At 39.7% G+C, this 20,756-nt stretch overlaps 1 protein-coding gene across 1 annotated transcript in view; it reads left to right on the top strand.

Moving 5' to 3' along the window:
• Positions 1 to 5,600: 5,600 nt before the first annotated feature.
• ANO3 (anoctamin 3) overlaps positions 5,601 to 20,756 on the top strand; it is a gene marked incomplete at its 5' end in the record, with an annotated part of 206,838 nt that continues 191,682 nt past the window's right edge. The window contains one exon of the mRNA XM_082485182.1: positions 5,601 to 5,754. Within this exon, the coding sequence (XP_082341308.1) occupies positions 5,601 to 5,754 (154 nt within the window). The remainder of the gene's footprint in view (positions 5,755 to 20,756) is intronic.

Below are 20,756 nucleotides of genomic sequence, written 5' to 3' on the forward strand. Positions count from 1 at the left end.
CGTGGCCTTGGGCAACCTGGTCTAGTGGGAGGTGTCCCTGCCTATGGCAGGGGGGTTGGAACTCGATGACCTTCAAGGTTCTTTCCAACCTAAACCATTCTATGATTCTATGAAAAAAGTGTGCTAAAGTATAAACGTTTTGCTATTTAAAATCTGTCATTGTTTGTTACAGCATAATGTCTTTATGGTCTGTCTTTCTATTAGGTAAGACAGGAATCGTTCTCTTCTTGTGGGTAAATCAAATTCCTTCTGTATGCGTTGAAGCTGTCTTCAGTACAGTGTTCTACTTCGTACTTTCAGAATAATACCAATGGTTTTGAAATCGCAGATGTTCAGATGTGCCTTAGGTTTTGTTCTGGAGACCCAGTGTTTTGCTGTGGAGTAAGGAAACCCTACATTTACATGGTAACCAATTATTTAGATAGCCTTTCAAAGTTGATATATGCTAGTTAGACTTGGAGAGTAAATTAAATAAATGTGATGGGTAGATTTCTCTGCGTGAAAGAAGGAAATACCCTTTGACCTGTACTTTTCTGAAACTGTCACTGTTTTACTGAGTAAGAAAGGATAAACACTCTAATTACTACCGGAGCCCTACTGGGTAGTTGGGTGTTGAGGAAAATCCTGATTTAGATAGCCAACCAGTAACAGCTGGCTTTGTGTTAACTGCTATGAAAATATGAAAACCCTATGAAAACCCTGGAAAAACTCTTGCATAACCTTTGCTACACATGAAATCTTGTCTATTGTGTGGGGAACCTATTCACACAAAGCTAACAGACTTCATAAAGTCCAGTGAGGTTTTTCCTGGGTTACAGAGTTTCTTCAGTACGTATATAGGCCAACTATTTCTGCGTCTCCCTTACCTATTTTCATTCAGCTTTCTGCCTCTATTGAAGCTCTAGGCAACAGCTTTGGGAAGGAGACAACTAGGCAAAGACATTTTGGGTCAGATCTTTTTTTCCTCTCGTGCAGAGTGAAGGATCCAGAAATTCAATCTGACCCTTGGTGTGGTGGGTCGTTGTTGTCTGTGGGACTGAAACTGTTGATGAGGGTGACAGTTGCCTAAACTAGGAACAAGGGCTTGACCTTTTTTATACTTTGCATATTTAGATTTTTTTGGTAGGAGTTCAGAAGGTTTTTTCTTCTCTCCTTTTCACAGTTCCAGGTTGTGTCAACAACCACTTCTAGGAATGAGACAAATTCATGGAACTTATCAATAAATGCATGTCTTAATGCTTCTCTCGCACACCTTGTTTCATCCTTCCCAAAAACGTGCAGCCAAACCCAGTTCTTTCCTTTGAGTGCACTGAAGCCTCTGCTCTTTTGTTGACTTTAATCGTTTGGCTTCACTGCTGAGGCCTTGCAAATTGCTGTTCGAGTAGGGTTTGTGTGCTTAAAAATACACTCAGCTATGGTTACGAGTTATACGGGAGGCGAGCGATATCCTACACTTATATTTGCTTCCCCCCTGGTGCTGAATATGCATTCAAATGAAGATACTGCACTTTTGAGCAGATGCCAGCCAACAAAATCTGTAGGCTGTTTCCCATTTTCTCAACTGTTGGAGCATTTCCACCTTGTAACGTAAGCAAATATTAGTTGGATCACAGCAGAAGAGAATAAATTTAATTCTGTGTTAGTTTCAGCCCTGTTCTGGGAAGGTGTTATCTTTTGCTCCTCTGTTGTTTTTAACATTTGTTTATCTGTAGTTCAAATGGTTATGACAAGAGAGGTTCGGCGTTCCACACTCATTCCCCAACAAGACTATAATATTTTAGAGCAGTGACTGGGAATGGACACAACTCAGTCCAAGCAGAGGAGGTCGTTAAGCTTGGGTCATCCGTTACATCAATTCCTAAACACTGAAGTGTTGGACAAAAGGAAAGTGGTAATAACACTTTTTACTCACAGTATAAACTGTCACTTCTCTTGTATTAAACAAAACCCACAAAATCCCCCCCAAACCCCCTGAAAATGTGATTCTGCTTTTTCGTACTTGTTGGAAAATTCAGTTTGACATCAATCTTTCTTACAACAGAACTCTATGAATTAAATTTAACGTACTTCGGCATCCTAAAAGCTGAATGGCTTAGCATCTTTAAATTTCTTACCTCTAGGAAAAAAAAAGTCGGTGGTATGAATGCTACTGTCAGGTACATTTCGCAACATGCTAATATTGACGCTTTGGGGACACAGGCGTGTTTTCAAATATGGCAGATATTTAGAAGCATGAGACAATTGAAAATCAGTAAAAAATGCACGTAAGTGTCGAACAACCAGATTTATTAAAAGTAATTATTGTTTAGGGAGCGTCTTCATAATAGTAGTCAAATAGTGTATGTGGAGTTTGGAGGAACAGCAGGTTCTGGTGCTTTTGGCTTGGTTAGGTACCATATACGTGTGGTTTTAGGCACCTAAATAAAGTTCTGAAAATTACTTATGTTCCCATGATATTTACAAAAATCTTTTTTCGATATCTTGCCAAAAGTGCTTTGATAGGGGAGGGAGGATGAAACAGAAGAACTCAAAACCACTTGAAAAATAAGATGATATTAAAAGCACATAATAGCTCAGGTTCCAAGTATTAATATCTATTTGTGACATGGAAAAAAGAGCGGATGTGCCAGATGAAACAGGGCTCCAGCTGCTCCCAGGCTGGATTAGCTCTGCAAGGGGAAATCAGATGCAGTGATTGACCCAACACCTCTGGTTTGCTGTAGCGTGAGGGAAAGGTCTATAGGCATTCGCTGCCTTTCAGGTCTTCCTCTGACCACCAACAAAAAGTATGGATTTATCGTTTATCACCAGTAGGATAATTTCCAACCACAGGGTTGGAAATTAAAAAAAAAAAAAAAAATTCTTTACAGTATGTTGTCATTTTCTCCATCTTAAAGGATGCCCATTACCTTTCAGCAGAGTTGGTTGGCATTTCAGGATTTTTGCATATGCTATAGTGTGTGTGTGTGTGTGTATACATATATATATATATATATACAGAGAGTGAGAATAGAACAGTTAGGGGATTGTCTAAATTGCCAAGGAACAGTACCGTCTCTTTTGTCATATATGCGTTAATGCATAAAATCAAGGAGGAAAAAACCCACTTGTGGAAATGAAGGAATGGTCACAGACTGCTAAAGACTTAATATGCCCTTGACTGATTTACATATTCAGAGGTACATGGGAAACTTAACAGCAGCAATCGTAATGAGATACTTCACTTTTACATCACATCACATTGAGATTAATATCATTAGAGCAACTAAAACCTTTAGATAAGGATTTGTAAAGGAGGATGCACCCAGGAAAAACGTACCCAGGAAAAGCTACAAGAACCTAGCTAAGGATAGTGTAAAGTTCTTAACATGCTGAACATTGGAAGAATGCTTCTCCCTCTGGGTATTTGTGATGCTTTATCACTAGTGTATAAGCTTTCCCTACAATTTTGATATACTGGTCTTAGTTATGTAACAACTCCATGTAAAATACCACTTTTGCTTACTTATAAATAGGGAAGTGTAATTTAAGCTATGGATTTTGTGTGGGATACACTGATAGGACCATTACCTCCTTTAAAATTTCCAACAAATTATCAGCCAGCGTTTTCATTTGGGGAAAATGTCTTTAAGAAGACAATATCAGATTACTTCAGCCTACAATAGTTGCATAACTAGACTTTACGTATTTAAGACAAAGTGAAATAGAAAACTATTGAAAAGAGGATGCAATGCAAGTCTGCTTTGCTGATATTTCCTTTCCCTTTCTTGGTGTGAGCGGTGCTGGATTTGCCTTCCAAACGATATAACAATTCATTTGTTTTCCCTGTTATATAACCATTTCTAAAGTTTTTAACTGTTGTGACACTTTGACCAAGCTGCCTTTTTCCTACCCCTGAACGTGCATTAATTGAAGTGAAATGAAAAACAGACAACTGCCACATTATTGCTGTCCTCCTGGAAAAACTGCCCCTGTGGTTGATTTTTCCGTCCCGTTTCCATGTTGCTGTGCTTATTACTGTTAGCCTCGTTACCTTCCTTGGGTTCCTTGCTGTCGTTGTAATGCGTCTAGAAATCACCTCTTATCAATTCCCTTAACTTAACAAAGTGTCCCACTGGTGCCTTGATTTTTTTTTTTTTTTTTAATTTATTTTTTTAACGGCTGGGCCCTGGTTGAGGATGTCTTTCCTGTGCTAGCGCGTGGGATCCTACCTTCTCCCTGCTTGGACAGAGAGTGAGGGTACCATCAGCAGCTCGGTTTAAACCCGAGGCACGTTAGCAGGGCCAGCCCTCAGCATTCCCTTCTACTCAGCTGCTTTTAGAGATTTCAGATTTGTCCTGTTGTTGCAGGACGAGGGACTACGTAGTAAAAGCTGCATGGCTGCATAGGTTTCTTCTTGTATTATTTACTCCTCTTTCCCACTGAGCAAAGAGAAGGTAAGAAAGCGATTGGGAGCTCATAGCTGAGAAATCACCGTGTCTCCTTCTCTCCAGCTAAGGTCTGGCAATTTTCCTACTGAAAAACTCCTGTGTTGGTACGTTTTCATAAACGACGATTCAAGCTTTATCAGCTCTGATGTTCTTAGAGGGAAATTCAGAGCCGGCAGTGCCCTTACAGCCCCCCCACCCCCCCAACCCCCCCCCCCCCCCCGAGCATCACCCGGCTCCGCTCCGGCCCTTTCGCGGCCGTGTAGTTTCCCACCGTCGCCAGTGGGTGACTCTCTCGGCACTGCTTAGCGTCCTCTCGGGCTGGCTGGTGGGACAGAGCCTGGAAAGAAACGCATCAGTATGTTGTCTTGAGTTCTGTTGAGCTTTACTTGCATCTAAGGAAAGGGGGGGGGGGGGGGGGAGGAAAAAAAAAAAAAAAAAAACCACCACCAAACCAAAAAACCTCAAACTGCTTAATATTTAAAAGCACTGCTTTCCCTAGAAAGAAATTTTTTCAACTCAAGGCTCTAAGAAATGGTTCCTCATTTCTTTACTACACTTGTTCTCAAGGAATGATGTAGCCTGTGGTCGTTTATCTTCCTAACGCGCCCCGGAGAAAGACCGGAGTGTTCACCGAGGGGACAGGACTGTGGCACAAGTCGCTTCCAGCTGCCGGGCTCGCCGCTGGGCTGGCGTGCGGGATGCACTTGTTCCCATTGGTATGGCTTAGCCCCTCCCAGCTGGACCAGTGGGTAACAAAATGTGAATTGGACTCCAAACAAAGTTAGTGAGCCCGCAACTTAGCAGACATACAGATGTCTCTGCTTATTCTTGCTATTTTTGTAGCAGCTACACAGAAATGCCATAATATTGTTGTCACTGCAAGAACAGAACAACTTTTTAAAGTAGCAGTTTTTTTACCTTAGAGAAAAGCTGCAATATTTAGGAAAAGCTGCAGAGCTGGAAGAACAGCTTCTTGGAAATGCAGTTGCTCAGTCACTGCCTTAAAAACATTTTGCACTTTCACAGTTTGGGGATTTTTATTATTTTTTTTTTTGGTAATAGGAAGTTATTTTTCCCCAGACTGCAAGTTTGGGGAAGCTGAACTTTAAAGTGGCTTCTTCTTTTGTTCAGCTTTGGTTTTATTTTGAGTGCTACTGAGGCTATCTTACCATGTCAGCTGTGATAATTGAACTGGATAAGCTTTCTTCAGATGCGAGGGAGAGCAAGAAGGATTCCAAGTCAGATTTTCAGGAAAGCAAATTCAGTGAATCGTGTGCTGATTATCATGGTTTCCAACTTCACTGCTCGCTTTCTGCGCCAGCTGGTAAGCATGCATTTATATAAACTATTTCCTCAAAACTGTGCCTATTTACTCATGTAACACGTTGCAAGTAAACTGTAAGACCCAATAAGGAAAACGGAGGATCCGATGCTGTCGCATGCAATATATGAAGTCATTTTTACTTCGGATAAAGGGTAGAACATATGTCTGTTTAAGAAATAATCCTGAACGCTCTGGCGCATAGGGCACTGCTGGAGTCCCAGAGATTGTTACCTTTGCATTACCTGGAAGATGAGCTTTCCACAGGAGATGACATAGTTTTTGAGTAAGTTCGAGCAGCCCCAGCAGCTGCTCCGGTATTAGACTTTGCAAGGTGCGTATATAGGCTGTGCTCTCTAGTGTTTAGCACTGGGGCTCACCTTCTGCTTTTCATTGGTGTTTTTTATCACATCAGGGCTTGTGAAGTCCAGGGAACTGCATATGCTGTAATATTATTTTTTTTTTTTTGTTAATGGTCGTGGTGGCTCATTTATTGTTTTTATTTTGTGACAGACGTTACATATAGCTAGAATAGGTCCCCAAAAACGTCCATTAAATAAGCATCATGAAACCTTAATCTCTCTGAAAATTCATAGTCATGAAAAATACAGAGTGTAGCTGCCTTGGATTGTCTAATATAACCAAGAGGATACATCTGCAGTTAAACAATGGAACATCAGTTATGCCCTTAAAGCCTTCTGAAGTATTGGATGGTCATTCATCTGGGAAATACCTTTTATGAATGACTACTCTGATTTCTTGTGAACTAAATATGTATCTTGACTCGCACAACTCCCAAGGGATTTCATTTTGATCGTGTTGGCACTCACTTATGATCCCCGGAATAAAGTTCAGACAAAAGAAATGGGGAATATCTGAATGTAAGTGACACTTTATGCTGTGACAGGACAACCAACCTGCAGTAGAAGACCGTAAATTTCAATTTACTAAAGTAGGTAAATATGTAAAAAAAACTTTGATATTTGTAACTCTATAAAAAACTTTTGGAACATTTTTTTTTGTTGCTTATAAATTCAGTTCTTACACATTGAAATGGTCAAATGGTTGGGATGTTATGCTACTTCTCTTTTTCAAGAAAAGCAGATGACTTGTGCTTTCCCTAGTAGAAATTTTCTAATTGAACTTCCTGTAAAGCCTTCACTAAATTTTTTTAACCCAGAATTTTCTCAGTTAGATGCACTTTTGAAAGTTTGTCTCGTACGTTAGCAGGTCAGGAAGCAAGTGTCTGTCTGTTCCCCTGGGATCCTATAACTTCAAAATTACCCCTCCCACCCCGAAGAAGTGCCACTAAAGCGTTTATGCTTGGGCCAGCTGATATACTTTGCTATGTTCCCTAAATTATCAAAGTAACCTGTTCTAACTTACCCAGTCAATCAAGAGTAAAATGAGCTTTCAGCACCAGCAGCATATTGTGGAACTATACCATTCCGAGTCCTGCAGGAAAGAGATTAAAAAAAATCAAATCTCCTTGTTAGGATTCCTCCGTTTGGAAAAATAATCATTTTCTTTTAAAAAGAATTATGTCTTGCAAATACTTGTTGCAAACACTGTTTACCTAAAACAGGAACAGTGCGAGTAAGCACCATTTGATAAATGTGTTGGCAGAGTTTGAGAACTGTTTTGGTTTTATTTTTGCACCATGGGTAGAATCAAAAAATGCTGATATATTGTCTTAGTACTTTGGGGGTTTGGGAAGGATGACTTAAAGCAAATGCAATCTCATCTTTTGCCTTCTAAAATTTTCTGTGATGCATTTATTTTACCAGTGTTTAAAATAAGCAAGCTTTTTGTAGTTTCCAGTGTTGTGTTGGCTGAAGTCTAAATGGAACAGTGTAAATAAGTTTTATTTGCCTTCCACATGTCATTTCCTAAAAGGAACTTCTACTTGCTCAGCCATGGTGATTGATAAAAACTAACAGCTTTTGCTTATACAAAATGATGGACCCTATTTCTTCATGAGTAGACTATTTCCCAACAATGATGTTTCATAAGCAAAACAAAAACTTTGAGCTATGGGAAGAAACTGAAATCGTGTTCTTTGAATTCAGGGTAGGGTTTTTTATTTTCAGATAGCAATAATAGTGTGAAAATCTTCAATGAAATCAACATTTCTGCTGCACTGAGGTTTGCTAGTGTTGGCTCCTCAGCCCCACGGGGCACCGCCCTCCACAGTTTCAGCCTCGGGAATCTTACGTTTAGGCTCAATACGCTTTTTTCGATTTCCAACGTGTATTTTTTTAAAAGGGCTTAAAGAACTCTTCACTAAAATCACTCAAATCACAAAAAAAATGTAGTACAAAGTACATAAGCTATGAAAACATAAATACTCAGTGCGAACCTACAAAAAAGTAGCTACAGAGAAGTACATGTCGTTCTTCTTCACTCTGCTGTCCACATAGTCAGTTGGGTTATGAGGTTTGTTGCTTAAAATTTATTTTTTCTGTTCTTGTACTTTAATAGTTTGTATATAAAGCAGATATTTCAATATAAAGAGGTAATAATTTAAGAAAAACTCTTCTTCTTATAGTACCGATGTGTTAATTTTAAGCATCACACCTAACGGTGCAAATACAGAAAAATGAATACTCTGACACAGTAAAGTGGTATCCTGAAATTCAGCCTGATGTTCTTGGAATGGAAATTGGAAATGTTATTAGAAAAGTTGATGTCTATTCAGAGTCGCTGGGACAGGAAAACACTGTGTTTCTTTGTACGTGCTTTAACCAAACCCATTGCAATAGGATGTAAATGTTAAATTACTTTCCTACATCTCTCTTCTTAAATAAGAAATAATGTTGTTATAAATAAGCATAACTCTCTGCATATTGCTCCGTTTTCAATTCTGATGTAAGTACCAGTCCTGAGGCATTTTTGTTCGGGATCTGCAGATATGTCAATATATTGCGGAGAGTAATAACACAACAGCAATGTAATAAGAACAACAGTATTGTTAAATTAACATTCTGTGTGTAGAATACAGACTTCTTCCATGCAGAGCGTTATTGAAATCTTCGGGAGTTTATCGCTTGCAGTGTAACACTGAGACTTTTGTTCCAAAAGATGAAATTCCCAAATGCGTGACCGAGCTCAGTTGATGAACGCTCCATGAGCAGATGGATGCCAATGTTGGTTTCCACAGCATTTGGGTTGCCTGCGCTCTGGGTGAAAGTTTGAATGGAGCAGTGATACCCGAAGACACAGCGAATAACGTGGGGTTGATGGGGTTTTAGAGATGCCAAGCTATCTTTAAGAAAATAAAGCTTATTTTGATTTACTTGCTACTTATCCTGCAAAGAATCTTTAATGCGACATGACAACATGAATGCCAGTGTTGCAGCTACAGCAATTTGCCTTCACCCATGGACGACAAAGCTACTCGCGATATAGAAATAATAGGACCGGATCTCTGGATTTGCCAGGGTAGAACTTCCTCCAGGGCCTGGAGGATTTGCTGGTCAGACTTCTCACAGGCAGCAAAGTTAATCTGAATATTCCAGTTGTAAATATTTGTGCAGATTTAAACCTTATTATCCCTGATAGAGGCTGTTCTGCTTCATCTCTTATTAGCCTGGAAATGACTGAAAACATTCAACCTGCGGTAATGGCCTTTATCTCCTAATCTTTGGTTTACAACTGGAAGACAAATAATACCCAAAGCCTTTCTCTACGTAAATTCTGTAATATGTTCCTAGAGATGGTCTGTCCAAATAACTCCTGATCTAGAATAAAGAAACCTCTTCAAAATATATATTAAAAAAGAAACAAAACCCAACTAACGTGAGCCATAAGTAAGGTCTTGGCAGCTTGACTGGTTGTGGTGGGGTCAGAGTGCAGCACTCAAACTGTCCTGAAACGAGACATGTACTAAATCACACAGTTTTGACTCTGACTTTTAGTAGAACGGTACAAGACTAGAGAAACACTTTTTTTTTTTTTTTTTTCCTGCCTTTTTTGTGGTTCTTTTACTGTTAAGTTTTTTGAGGAAGGGATGTGAAAGTTATTTTTGAGAGAATAGTTGCTATGTTTCAGAAGTTACTTATACTGCCGGTCTATTTATGTATTAGAAATCACCCATATGCTGTATGAGGGTACAAAAGGAACAAAAAGAAGTATTAAACTCATAGCAACTAAAAAGGGTTAAAAAAATTAAGGACATATTCCTGCAAAATGCTTTAATCCACGTGGGACAAAAAACCACAACTAGGCTAACAGGGTGCCCAGGGAGAGGAAAAAGGGAGTTATTGGGTAAAGATGACGTAACTGAGTAAATACTTGCAAGTATTTAGTGTTTTATGTTCAAGACCATCAACGTAGCAGGCATATATTGGTATGTATTTTTCTATTTTAGCAGAGCTTGAGGGGTAGGGGAGCCTTTGGGAGTCAGAAGAGCAGTCCCTTTCTAGACATCAGAATGTGGGGGGGTTTACCAAACTTCCCTACAGGTGTCTGCCCCTCTTTCCCTTTCCAAGACGGCTCTAAGAGAGGCAGCAGCAGACTGAGCCCTGAGTGCTTGCTCTTATCCCTCTCGGCAACCTGTCCAGACACTTCGCTACATCACCCCCCCCTGAAAAAAATACTCCCAAAATACTCTACAGCTTTACTTAATTTTTTTTTTTGATTGCAAAGCCCCATGTGAACATTCTTTAACTGAATAGATTTCCATTATTCCTGAAACATCCAAATACTTCTGCTTACTGAAAATCTGCTAAACCCGTTTCTTATTTATAGACTTTAGAAGGTCGTTTAATTGCTGAATGAAATTTTCTTGTTATGTAAATTTTGAAGTGCTTCAGTCATGGATGCATCGCTCCGTCCAGGGAACTGAATAAATAAGTTGTAGCTTTGTGCATAAATCTGTACCACGCCACCAATTTGCCTTAATTACTTCCACTAGGATTCTACAGTGAAAGCAAGAAGGAGGCAGACGTAATACACAGGATATTCTGTCTCATGGTTAGGACCCAAGTGAAGTCCCCGTCTTCAAGTGAGGTCTGTAGGAGGCTGCAGTGCGATGCAGAATCAGGACTTGAAACACCTACACTAACGTAGGTGGGAAAAACCTAAAAGTAATCTTTGCGCAAAGTTTAGGTGCTGTCTTTCTACTTCTCTTCTGTTTTCTCATATAAAACAAAAGGTCAAGAAAAGCATTTTTCCGTCATTTCAAGAAGCAATTGAGAGATTCCTGGCAGGAAGATTAATATTCAGAAATAATCCCTCTACTAGTTACGTCACGCCAAGCCAACATTTAGTTGAAAGCCACTGAGAAACATAATTAATCCAGCAGTAGAGCAGAAATATAAGTTGTTAGCAGTCTCCTAACCTTAACGCAGCAGAAGGTATATCACTATGTCTGAAGGATAACTTTATGTTTTAATTCTAACTTTACCTTGGGGGCAGACTTTGTCCACCTCACCATAAGTAGAATGTTGCCAATTTTGAAGACGAAGTGGGGGTATTGTGTGGTGATTGCAGGTGGAGGGGAAGAGTATCTGTTCGTGTGTGTGTGGAGGTGGGGACTCGGGTACGCGGTATGTCTTCAGCCGAGCTGAGACTTCAGTACCAGCGAGAGTCAGGTTTTTTGCTATTCAACGTAAAGATGTACTACGATCCGCAACTGGGAGATCTTTCTCTCTTTGGCACTACCTTCTGTACCAAAATTTCATTCATAATGTAGAAAATGAGCCTGTAGCTAGTGAATAGTTCGGAGAGTGCAGAGAGGCCGAATGTACTGAGGCGTTCACCTCTGCCCCCGGGGGTCATGACTTCTATCCTCACGTGGCTACAATAAATGGAAACTAAGCTGGATATAGAAATCTAATTTTTCCCAGAGGCAACATTTCTCTTCTGCTCTCTTCCTTCCTCTAATGAGCTATTTACTTTCAATTCGAGAGTGGGGTAGGTCAACTAGCTCTGAGTAAAGACGCTCTAATGATTTATAATCGTGGGGTTTTATTTCCCAAATTCCCTCAGTAGCAATAGATGAAGTATGTCTACACAAAGAATATGCTGCACTCGTGGCTATTACTAAAACTTTCCCTAATTTGAAAGGTGGTCAGCACTTGCAAAAGAAATCAGTGCGGACTTGGTAACAAAGGTCAAAAAAAGGGCGCAAGAGTCGCGTTTGAACAGCCTTCCTATAACACAGGTTATCTTACACCTGCAAAGCCTGAATGCAGCAATGAAACGCTCGTGTTTCAGTTGTGAGAAGAAGTGAGTCTGTATGCTTAAGTCTTTTCTTCTTGAATAATGAGCGTAAATTGACAACCGGGTCTCCAGTGTAATGTAGGATGCCAGATGACTAAGTGTGGATGGGCAGGTCACTGAGGTACTTAAGGTTTCCTAAAAATTTAAGTCTGGGGATACGCATCTTTGTGCTGTGATAACAACGTGTCTTAAAAGAACCGTCTGAAGGTCATAAGTAGTTATAAGTAGAGCGGACTGACGGCCACGTATCGATAGCTTCGGTGATAAGTAAAGGATGCTCCTCTGGTGATGCAGAATACATTTGTATGCCATGTCTGAACACGGACTTTACTATAAGACCAGATAGGTTTGTCTAGACAGTATACAACAAGGAAACAAAGGATGTCATGTAGTACATGCTCTATAAGCTGTTGCTTACAATTGTGTTCTACTTTTGTATTAATAAATCAACCTATACATGGGTTTCTGTTCCACCATCATAAATGCTTAGAAACTCTAGCAGATTTTCTAGACCTTTGTGGTATTTATATCAGTATTGTAATATGATCAAATTAATCTGATTAAAAAACAAAACAAACAAACAAAAAAAACAAAACAAAAAAAAAAAAACCACAACAAAACGTCCTGAAAACACGTTTAGTAATATTTAGAAGGGACATCATGGGAGAGAGAGAATTATACACAGAGTTATCTGTACAGGCAGCTGAATGTTATAAATAGAAAGAGTTTTGAGTGGTGCTGGAAGAGACAAGTGTGTTTTTCCAAAAGCACACAGTGAGAAAGAACTTGGCTGCCTATTAGTCTCAATTCTAAAATGTGCTGGTTTGCTGGTAAAATAATAATTTGAGATGGTATCTCGAGGAATTATGTATTTATATATGCAAAAGTATTAGTAATTATTTAGATCCTTATCATATTTGTGCTCCTGCCTTTGGCGGGGTGTGGGGAAGCCACTTGGGTCCAAATACATCAGCGTCTTGAGCCAGTACCACCTCTCTGGCTGCATACTTTCTGTAAAGAGAATTAGTTTCAGGTTTCTGTTTTAACACTTTGACTGAACATTTCTAAAATACATCAGTTCTTTCGTGTATCACAGTGAAATAGCGCTGCAAAACAGCATCCTAAATTACATCCTGTATCCGAAATCTTTTAAGTAAGCGATAGCCTTCCTTATTTTGCTGCTATACTTCTGTTTTGCTCTGTAATGCAGCGTGCTTTATGAAAACTCGTAATCAGCTTCTAATATTAATTATTTCAGAATGTTGCTAACAAGATAGGTAGTAAAATATGTTTAGTGAATTTTGTTCAAAGGAACAGAATGATCAACGTTTAAGATGAACTGTATCAGTCTTACCCGAGTCCTAAAGAGCAAGCTACTTTCTACAGTGCCTTTTTCTTGCGTATTTTGAAACAAAGAATTTTCTTGTACTGCCTTTTAGAAAGGAAATTCTCTCTTACTTGCATGTATCTGCAAGGTTTCCTTCTGGTAGCTGTTTTAAATACGCTTTTCCTTAATTTCTTTGGTTTCTCCCGTCCTTTTCCTTCTATGATAAGAAATAACAGGTCCATCATACTGTCCATGGCACTGGGACTGTGAATAAGAGGTTAAAACTGATTTCTGCTTTCCCTACCTAGGCATGGAGAAAAAGGACTAAATACCAGAGTTCCAGGAACTCACTAAAATAACTTGAGTCATCTCACACTGCAAGCTTTTTCTCATCTCATCTTGGTATATCTTTGCCTTTTATATTCCAAACGTTTTGATTTTGACACTCCAAAGCTGCTCCCACATCTCTTTCCATTCCAAAGTCTTCAATTCTGCGAGGAAAGATCATAAAATATTCAAGGAAAACACCTTTGTAGGGGTATCAGTTTACTCAATCTTTCCTTCACCCTAACACCGTTCTGCTGAACCTGAACAAGGCAACTAATGAATTATTTAAGTGAACCACCATCAAAATCTCATGTTGCTATGTCATAGATTTATCCCCCAGATCTCCGCTGTCTGATTCTGCTCTGCCAAAGGGTGAGACACACAAGGTCTGCACGCTTTCTCTTCCAGGATCCCTCACCAAGGCAAGCTCCGCTAGTGCAGCTTTAAAGAGGCAAAAAAATTAATTAATAGAGGGCCTTGCCAAGCCAAAACGGCTTTTTTTTTTTTTTTCACTCAATAGCACTTTGGCAGACTAAAGACTGGATTACGACCAGTCTTTTGGAAAGGCGATTTCTGATGTACGTCAATCCAGCGTATCATTAGATTCATCTGTGGGTTTTCTCAAACAACTGTCTTGAAAAACGCACGGACTCTGGAATTTCTCTCCGAGAAAACAAAGGGCTGTGGAAAGAGCAGCCTAGTTTTGCTACGACGTCTGCGTTGGTGGCTCGTTGTGGCTCTGCGGAACGCCTGGTATGAGGTGCTGCTTGTCGCTGCTCACTTCTATTGACTAAACTTAATGTTATTTTAGAAATAAAACAGTAGTAAAAATAGCAAGTGTATTCTGGGCAGCACTGATATGTTTTCTTTCTTTCTGTTAAAAAAAGACAAAAGATTGAGTCATTCAGGATTAAGGAACTCTGTGTCTCTGTATATTTATGTGCCCTTTTTATTTTTGTTTATAAAAACCCAAGGAGAACATAAATCTTCAGAATTCAAGGAGCACCAAAGCTAAATTGAACGAAGTTTATTCCAAATGTTGACATCTTATTCTTCTTGAAAGTGACTTGGCCTTGTTCTTTGACTAATTTAACTAGATGATGTGATGAATGAGGGTTTTTTATATCATTTTTCCTTCAATTCTGGAAGGACGCAGTTTTCAACGGGCTTTTCACACAGGATATACTACTGGCTTGTTCACTTACCTCAGGAAGGAAATAGCGAGGGCCGTTCAAAAAAGTACAAATAGGCGTCCCATTTATAGAAATTTTGTCACCCTCAAAATTCACAAAATTTAATACAGTGTATTTTTGGCATGTTCTGCTCTCTCTCTTAGTAGTATCTGTTACAGCGGACTTATACGTGATAAGCATTACTTTTATTTATAAAAAACCTTGTTTCCTAACGTTAGAATTTGGGTTGCCATATGCTTTCCTTCTGATCTTCTGGGGATTTGGGAACGCGGGGAGACGGGTAACTGTTATGCTTTTCTGTCCTTCGTAGGACTTACAGGAATTCCCATACTGACTCAGGTCAGAATCTACCTTGTTTGGTATCCTGTTTGTGGCAGTGATCAGTATCTGCTATTTCAGAGGAAAGGAGAACAGGAAAGCATCTTGTTGGCCATGTTTCCAGCACCTCCTCAAGGATATCCTACCACTTGACCTGACTAAGCAGCACTGAAGTCCTGCGGGAGTTATGGCACTCGGCTTGAGAAAAATCAATCTCCAGTTTCACAAATGCAGAGTTTAGTCACCTGAGACAGAAGTTCCCAAACCGCTGCTTCTGGTCGTCTCATGATTTTCACTGAACACCCTCATAACTAACACTGGGAATTTGACTCATAGTCTTGTATTCACATTTTGGCACCAAGGTTGATTCCTTTCTTTCTATGTAGCTCGTTTTTTCTCAGAGTTTCACAGGGTCTGTTACTTTCATTCTTCGTCACAACGAGAACGTACTGTCCTCTCCCTTTTGATGTACTCGATAGAGAGCACTTGAAACAGCCTTTCTCTCGGCTCAAACTCCTAACTTTTTTTCCTGACCTTTGCACAAAGGTAACTTTTCTCATCTGTCCATCAACATTTTTGATTCGGTTTCATCTCGCTTGTGACTTTTCACTTCGCGTTGCATGCCTATTTGTTATTTTTAGGATCTGTTTTCTCGCTTGTTACTTCGCACCTCTCGCTTTTGGAGTGACAACTTTTTCCAAGTATATCACACACTTTAAACATCCATCTTCAGTTCCTTTCCTAAAACCAGTTGTTTAACTTTTAGTACTTGAACTTTTCTTAACCCACTCTTTTAATACTCTGGATTATCTCGTTAATAAGGCACTTCATGTCTTTTTTTTTGCTGGTGCCAACAGGTATGATCCTACTGATGTTAATTACTTCCATATTTTTCATGCTTTCTCTTTCTATCTTGATCTTTCAAAAAAAAAAAAAGGAAACTTTTATTCTCTTCTCTTCTAAAAAGTCTACAAAATTGTATTTTAAATATTGGTTTTCTTCACAGAAAGTAAAAATAAGGAGGGGCGGGTGAAGTTGATATTCCTAGGCGGTTTTTTGTGAGCGCAGTTGGCAAAACTACACAAGATATGACGTACGCCATCTATGTGAAACTGAATGTCTCCAGTAATAAGGAATTTTCTCTATTATTATTATTTAGGCAATTTTTTGACAAATGAGATGTGGAGAGATTGAGGACCCGCACTTAAAAAGAATCAAACGCTAAAGCTCCTTCTCATTTTGCACAGCTATGGGTCCACTTAGCGTTTCTGGGAAAACAGGTCCTGACTGATGCGCCCAAAACCACGTAGGAGCCGGTGAGCCATAAACCCTACAGAGCTGCTTGTGTTGTTTTGGTTTTGTTTTTTTTTTTTAATAATAAATAGTGCATGGTGCCAATTATATTGTTGATTTGGCAAGCCTTGTAAAGCTTAGTGGATGTAGTTCAGCACGAATAAAATATAACACTTTCTACTTCTAGACAGGAAAGTTATTTTTAGGGTATCGGTAATCTCTTCATAAAACAGCAAAAACATACACGGAATCAGGCTACGCTCTGGTAAATCCCAAGGGAAGGCCAGTACTGGAGTTTGAGCGCCATTTTGATTTCCAGGTGATAAGCGTGTTATCCTTCATCTCTCCAATTGTAAAAGTAGGCAGAATAAGGGCAAGGTTTGCTGCTGCTGTAAAGCTGAGAACAGATTCACGGAATCGTACCTGTTTGCTTCGGGTGGGGGATTTACCTCAAACTTGTAATGCAGACACACATAACTTTTAATCCTGTAGAATATCACCACAGGGAAGTTCAACTGCAAGCGTAAATATTGTCTCTTTGAATCATATGGTGAAACTCTTGTGAGAAGTCATTTGGAGGAAGCGAGGACGTGTACAAAGACAATTTCACTGTTTCTCCTTCATCAAAGGAAGCTTTTGGTGCCATAAAGTGGTCATTTACTCATATTGCTATACTTGAAGCGTTACTCTTTCTCTTAAAAAGAACCATAAAGCAACTTTAGCTGTTGCAAAGGCGCAGTTGAAGTGAGTTTCAAAGAAAGATTTTTACTTTATAGGGTTGGGGTGGTTTTTTTTTTTATAGAAATGCAAATGGATTTGTTTGGAGTAGTGCTTGCGGATAGCGCCGCAGCAACGAATTTGTAACTAACGGCTTGGAGTGAAAAAAACGGGGTAGCTGTTTCGCCTGAAAAGCCGAGGGAGAGAACCAAGGAATCTCTTGGATGTGCCAAGCTCGTGGCAATGTGCTTTTCGGAGCATTTTATGCGGCGATTTGAGATCTTGTTAAAACCTGGAACAACTCACAGTGCCTATATCCATATGTTGACTTCTTCGCGAACAGATTGGGAAGGCGACCGCTTGGCGCTGTCAGCGCTCCTTTGTTCGCTGCCGCGCGTGCCACGCGCGAGTGAAACAAAGGTGTGGGCGCCATCCAGGCTCGGGATTTATAGCGGCAGGGAAGACATAACCGTACACCAGAACGTTCCCTCTCGGCTTCTGAGAAGATGTTTAAAAATAAGGGATATAAAAACCAGATGAATGCCACAAATAGGAAGCTACCGCGCATTCCAAGTTGGCTTATTAGCTTCGTTCAAACTGTCCTCCAAAAATAGTTCTGATGATAATGCCACAAGTTCAGTGTTGCCATGGGACTGTCTCTCTGCCGCCACGCAGGGCAGCAGGGCAAACATTTTCTCTTATTCATCTTTTTTTCTACAGTAGGAGAAAAAGCCCTGAATACGCTGTTCGAACACATGAACGAACACACCATCTTGTTAGTTAATTAGCAAAGCTCATGCAGGCTTGTTCTGCAACACCAGCTTCTATTAGTAAATTGTCGGGATTTTTTTTTTTTTTTATAAGACGTTAGAGCAGCTTCTTGCTGTCAGACTGCCCGAGAAGACCCCTGACCAGAAGTTTCCTTTCATTACGGGTGCAATTAATATTAGGAAACACAATCCCAATAACGTTTAAAACCTTGAAATAACTCTCATGAAGCCAATACGAGACTGCAAAGTTTTTAATGATTTTTCCATCCAATGGTATATTTTCCACACAAAGCAACTACCAAGAAGCCAACTCCATTCCTCTGTTCTCTAACAAAGCTCCCAGTGTCCAAAGCAGCTCCAAGTGTGCTTTTGTTCCTCGCGCTGTAGACAATGATGAGATGTGAACAAAATCTGCTGTGCGGAGCTCTCTTAAGAAATGCAAACAGCTTTTGGAAGAACTCTTTGTAACAAATGGAGGGTTTGGGTGTTTAGAGTCAAGCTGATAATTTTGTTCCCGAGAGTGGAATCCTAATATTATCTCGTATTTTCCTCTTGCCATTACAGTATGAATTACATTTCGTCGCATTTTATAATTTCAAAAAAAAATTCTCCGAGCCTCCAAGCCGGAGGACAAATAACTCCTATTGACATTTCCATGTCAGGGGAGAAGATGTGGCTCCTGCAATTGCTGCTGGGTGAGTAGTCATCTCGAGCAGCGCGCTGCTAAGACCGCAGCGTGGTACCCAGCGCTGTCTAAAGCCCTCGCGCTTCTCGTTGGCCCCGTGTCACGTATCTAAATTTTCCTATGAAAAGGGATTCTGAGCGGCTCGATTGCATGAAGTTCTTCGTTTCCCCCTCTGCGCTGGCTCTGAGGCCGCTTGTTTAAGAAGCTCTGGGCCTGGGTCTGCGTTCCTCAGTGTCAGCCTTGGGTAGCTGCAGCACAACGTGGGGATGTAAAGTTGAAAGTGCAGTCCCATTGGCTCGAATTACCAATTAATACTTAAAACGTTCTCCGGTAAATAGTAGTTGCACAATATCGGTGTCCTTCATATATACTCTAACCTGAACTTGACGTTCCTTTGTCAATTATTCCTTCCTGAAACGTTAATTCCAACACAAAAAGTGCCAGTCAAATCTTATGCGGAATCACACAATAAGTAATTATCAGAACTTGGTCTTTAAATATGGGTAGTTGGACAAGATGTCAAAAAGATTAAATGATCAAGAAGTTCTGAAGGCGAATTTTAACTTTGCCGTGTTCTTGCAGCCTCTGCTTAGGCTAAAATCTGATATCGGTGTTTCGATGTGTGTAGCTGAGATTAAATGTCATAAGGCTTAGTGGGAAGAATTGTGATCTTTGTCCGCCTCAAGAAGTTTGACCACTTCTTTTTGCGAAGGTTTTGTTGTACAGAAACAAATAGTGAAAATTATATCCTTTAATGACAAAATACAGACATTTCCTGCTCAAAGTGTTTTGGTTTGGGTTCTTTTCTGTGTGTGTTTGCTTGCTTCTTTTAACAAAAGTATAAAAAAAACCCCTCTGTTAGAAAACCAGTAGTTAATGAGTTTTCAGGGAAGAGAACTGGTTAACTATTAGCATTAACAAGGACTTTCACCAGCAGTGTGTTAGTTGAATTTTTGTGATTCTTGACACTTTTTACATTATAAAAGTCTTTGCAATCCTAGCCTTGAAAAAGGATGAGGATTTGCAAAAAAATACCTTTTAAAACAATGGCATTTTTAAATTACTTTACTAGCTTTGTGCATGTTGAACGCAAAAATTGTAGTTTTTTACTTAAATAACAAACCTTTATATAAATCACTTCTGTGATGTATGTGTTGCGTTTTAGACCTTATATTAAAGTTTATCAGATTCAGTGACACTTTTACAGCAAATAATGTGGGCTTTGGATTTTTTTGTCTCTGCATCTGTGTTAATGAGGAGTGTTTCCTGCTATCACAGTATCGGGATCCTGAATGTACAGAAACTACGTGGTAATACTGCAGGGTATGTTAGCAAATCTTTGGAAAAAAAGAAAAAAAAAACTAGAAAGTCAATAGTACAGCAAAACAAATGTCTTTCTGCTCCACAGAATTAACTCAGATGGCATTTACTGGAGAAACTGGACACTGCATACAAAGAACAGAATTAGTGACTAAGATGTGACATGATATTTCTCCATCTTTACTGCTTCTGGACTGTCTAATGCATTTATTTAGCTTGGACACAAGTTGGTACTTGTAAGGAAAGTCATCAGACTTGACCGTTGATGTAAGAGTATCAACTAATTAAATATTAAAAGGTAATTTTTTATCATATGCATTTGTGAAAGGTATCTTTCATAGTATCTGCTTTGACATGTTGCATAGTTATTCACATGATGTATGTTAGAACTCTTACACTGGAAGGTTATGCCCTTCTATAACCAACTTTGCTTTTGAAGAACACTGGAGAACCAGGTGTAATATGTGAAAGCTGACGACGTGGTGTGCAGTTGGCTTAGCTAAAAAATCGGTGAAAGTTGGAGGATTTATTACTTCTGCAACCACACTCTGAAATGACCAGGGCTCTGTGTGAGCACAGCTTTCCTTTGACGCAGCGCGCGGAGTCAAGGCTGCTGCGGTGGTGCAGTTACTCCTATATTCTCACATTACTCAGAAACCATTAATAGATTTGACCGCAGCTTTCTTTTCAGGATGATTAATTAAATTTGACACAGTTTTCAAACAGGAGAGCTTCGGCAGAAACTGGGAGGCTTTGTGCTGGCTTAGGCTGGAAAACAACTGGACCTTAAGTTTTGACTTCCTTGTTTACTCTTCAGCCTTTCCCATTTG

Source organism: Vanellus vanellus (genome assembly GCF_965231255.1).
Source record: "Vanellus vanellus genome assembly, chromosome: 6".
Taxonomy (NCBI): Eukaryota; Metazoa; Chordata; class Aves; order Charadriiformes; family Charadriidae; genus Vanellus; species Vanellus vanellus.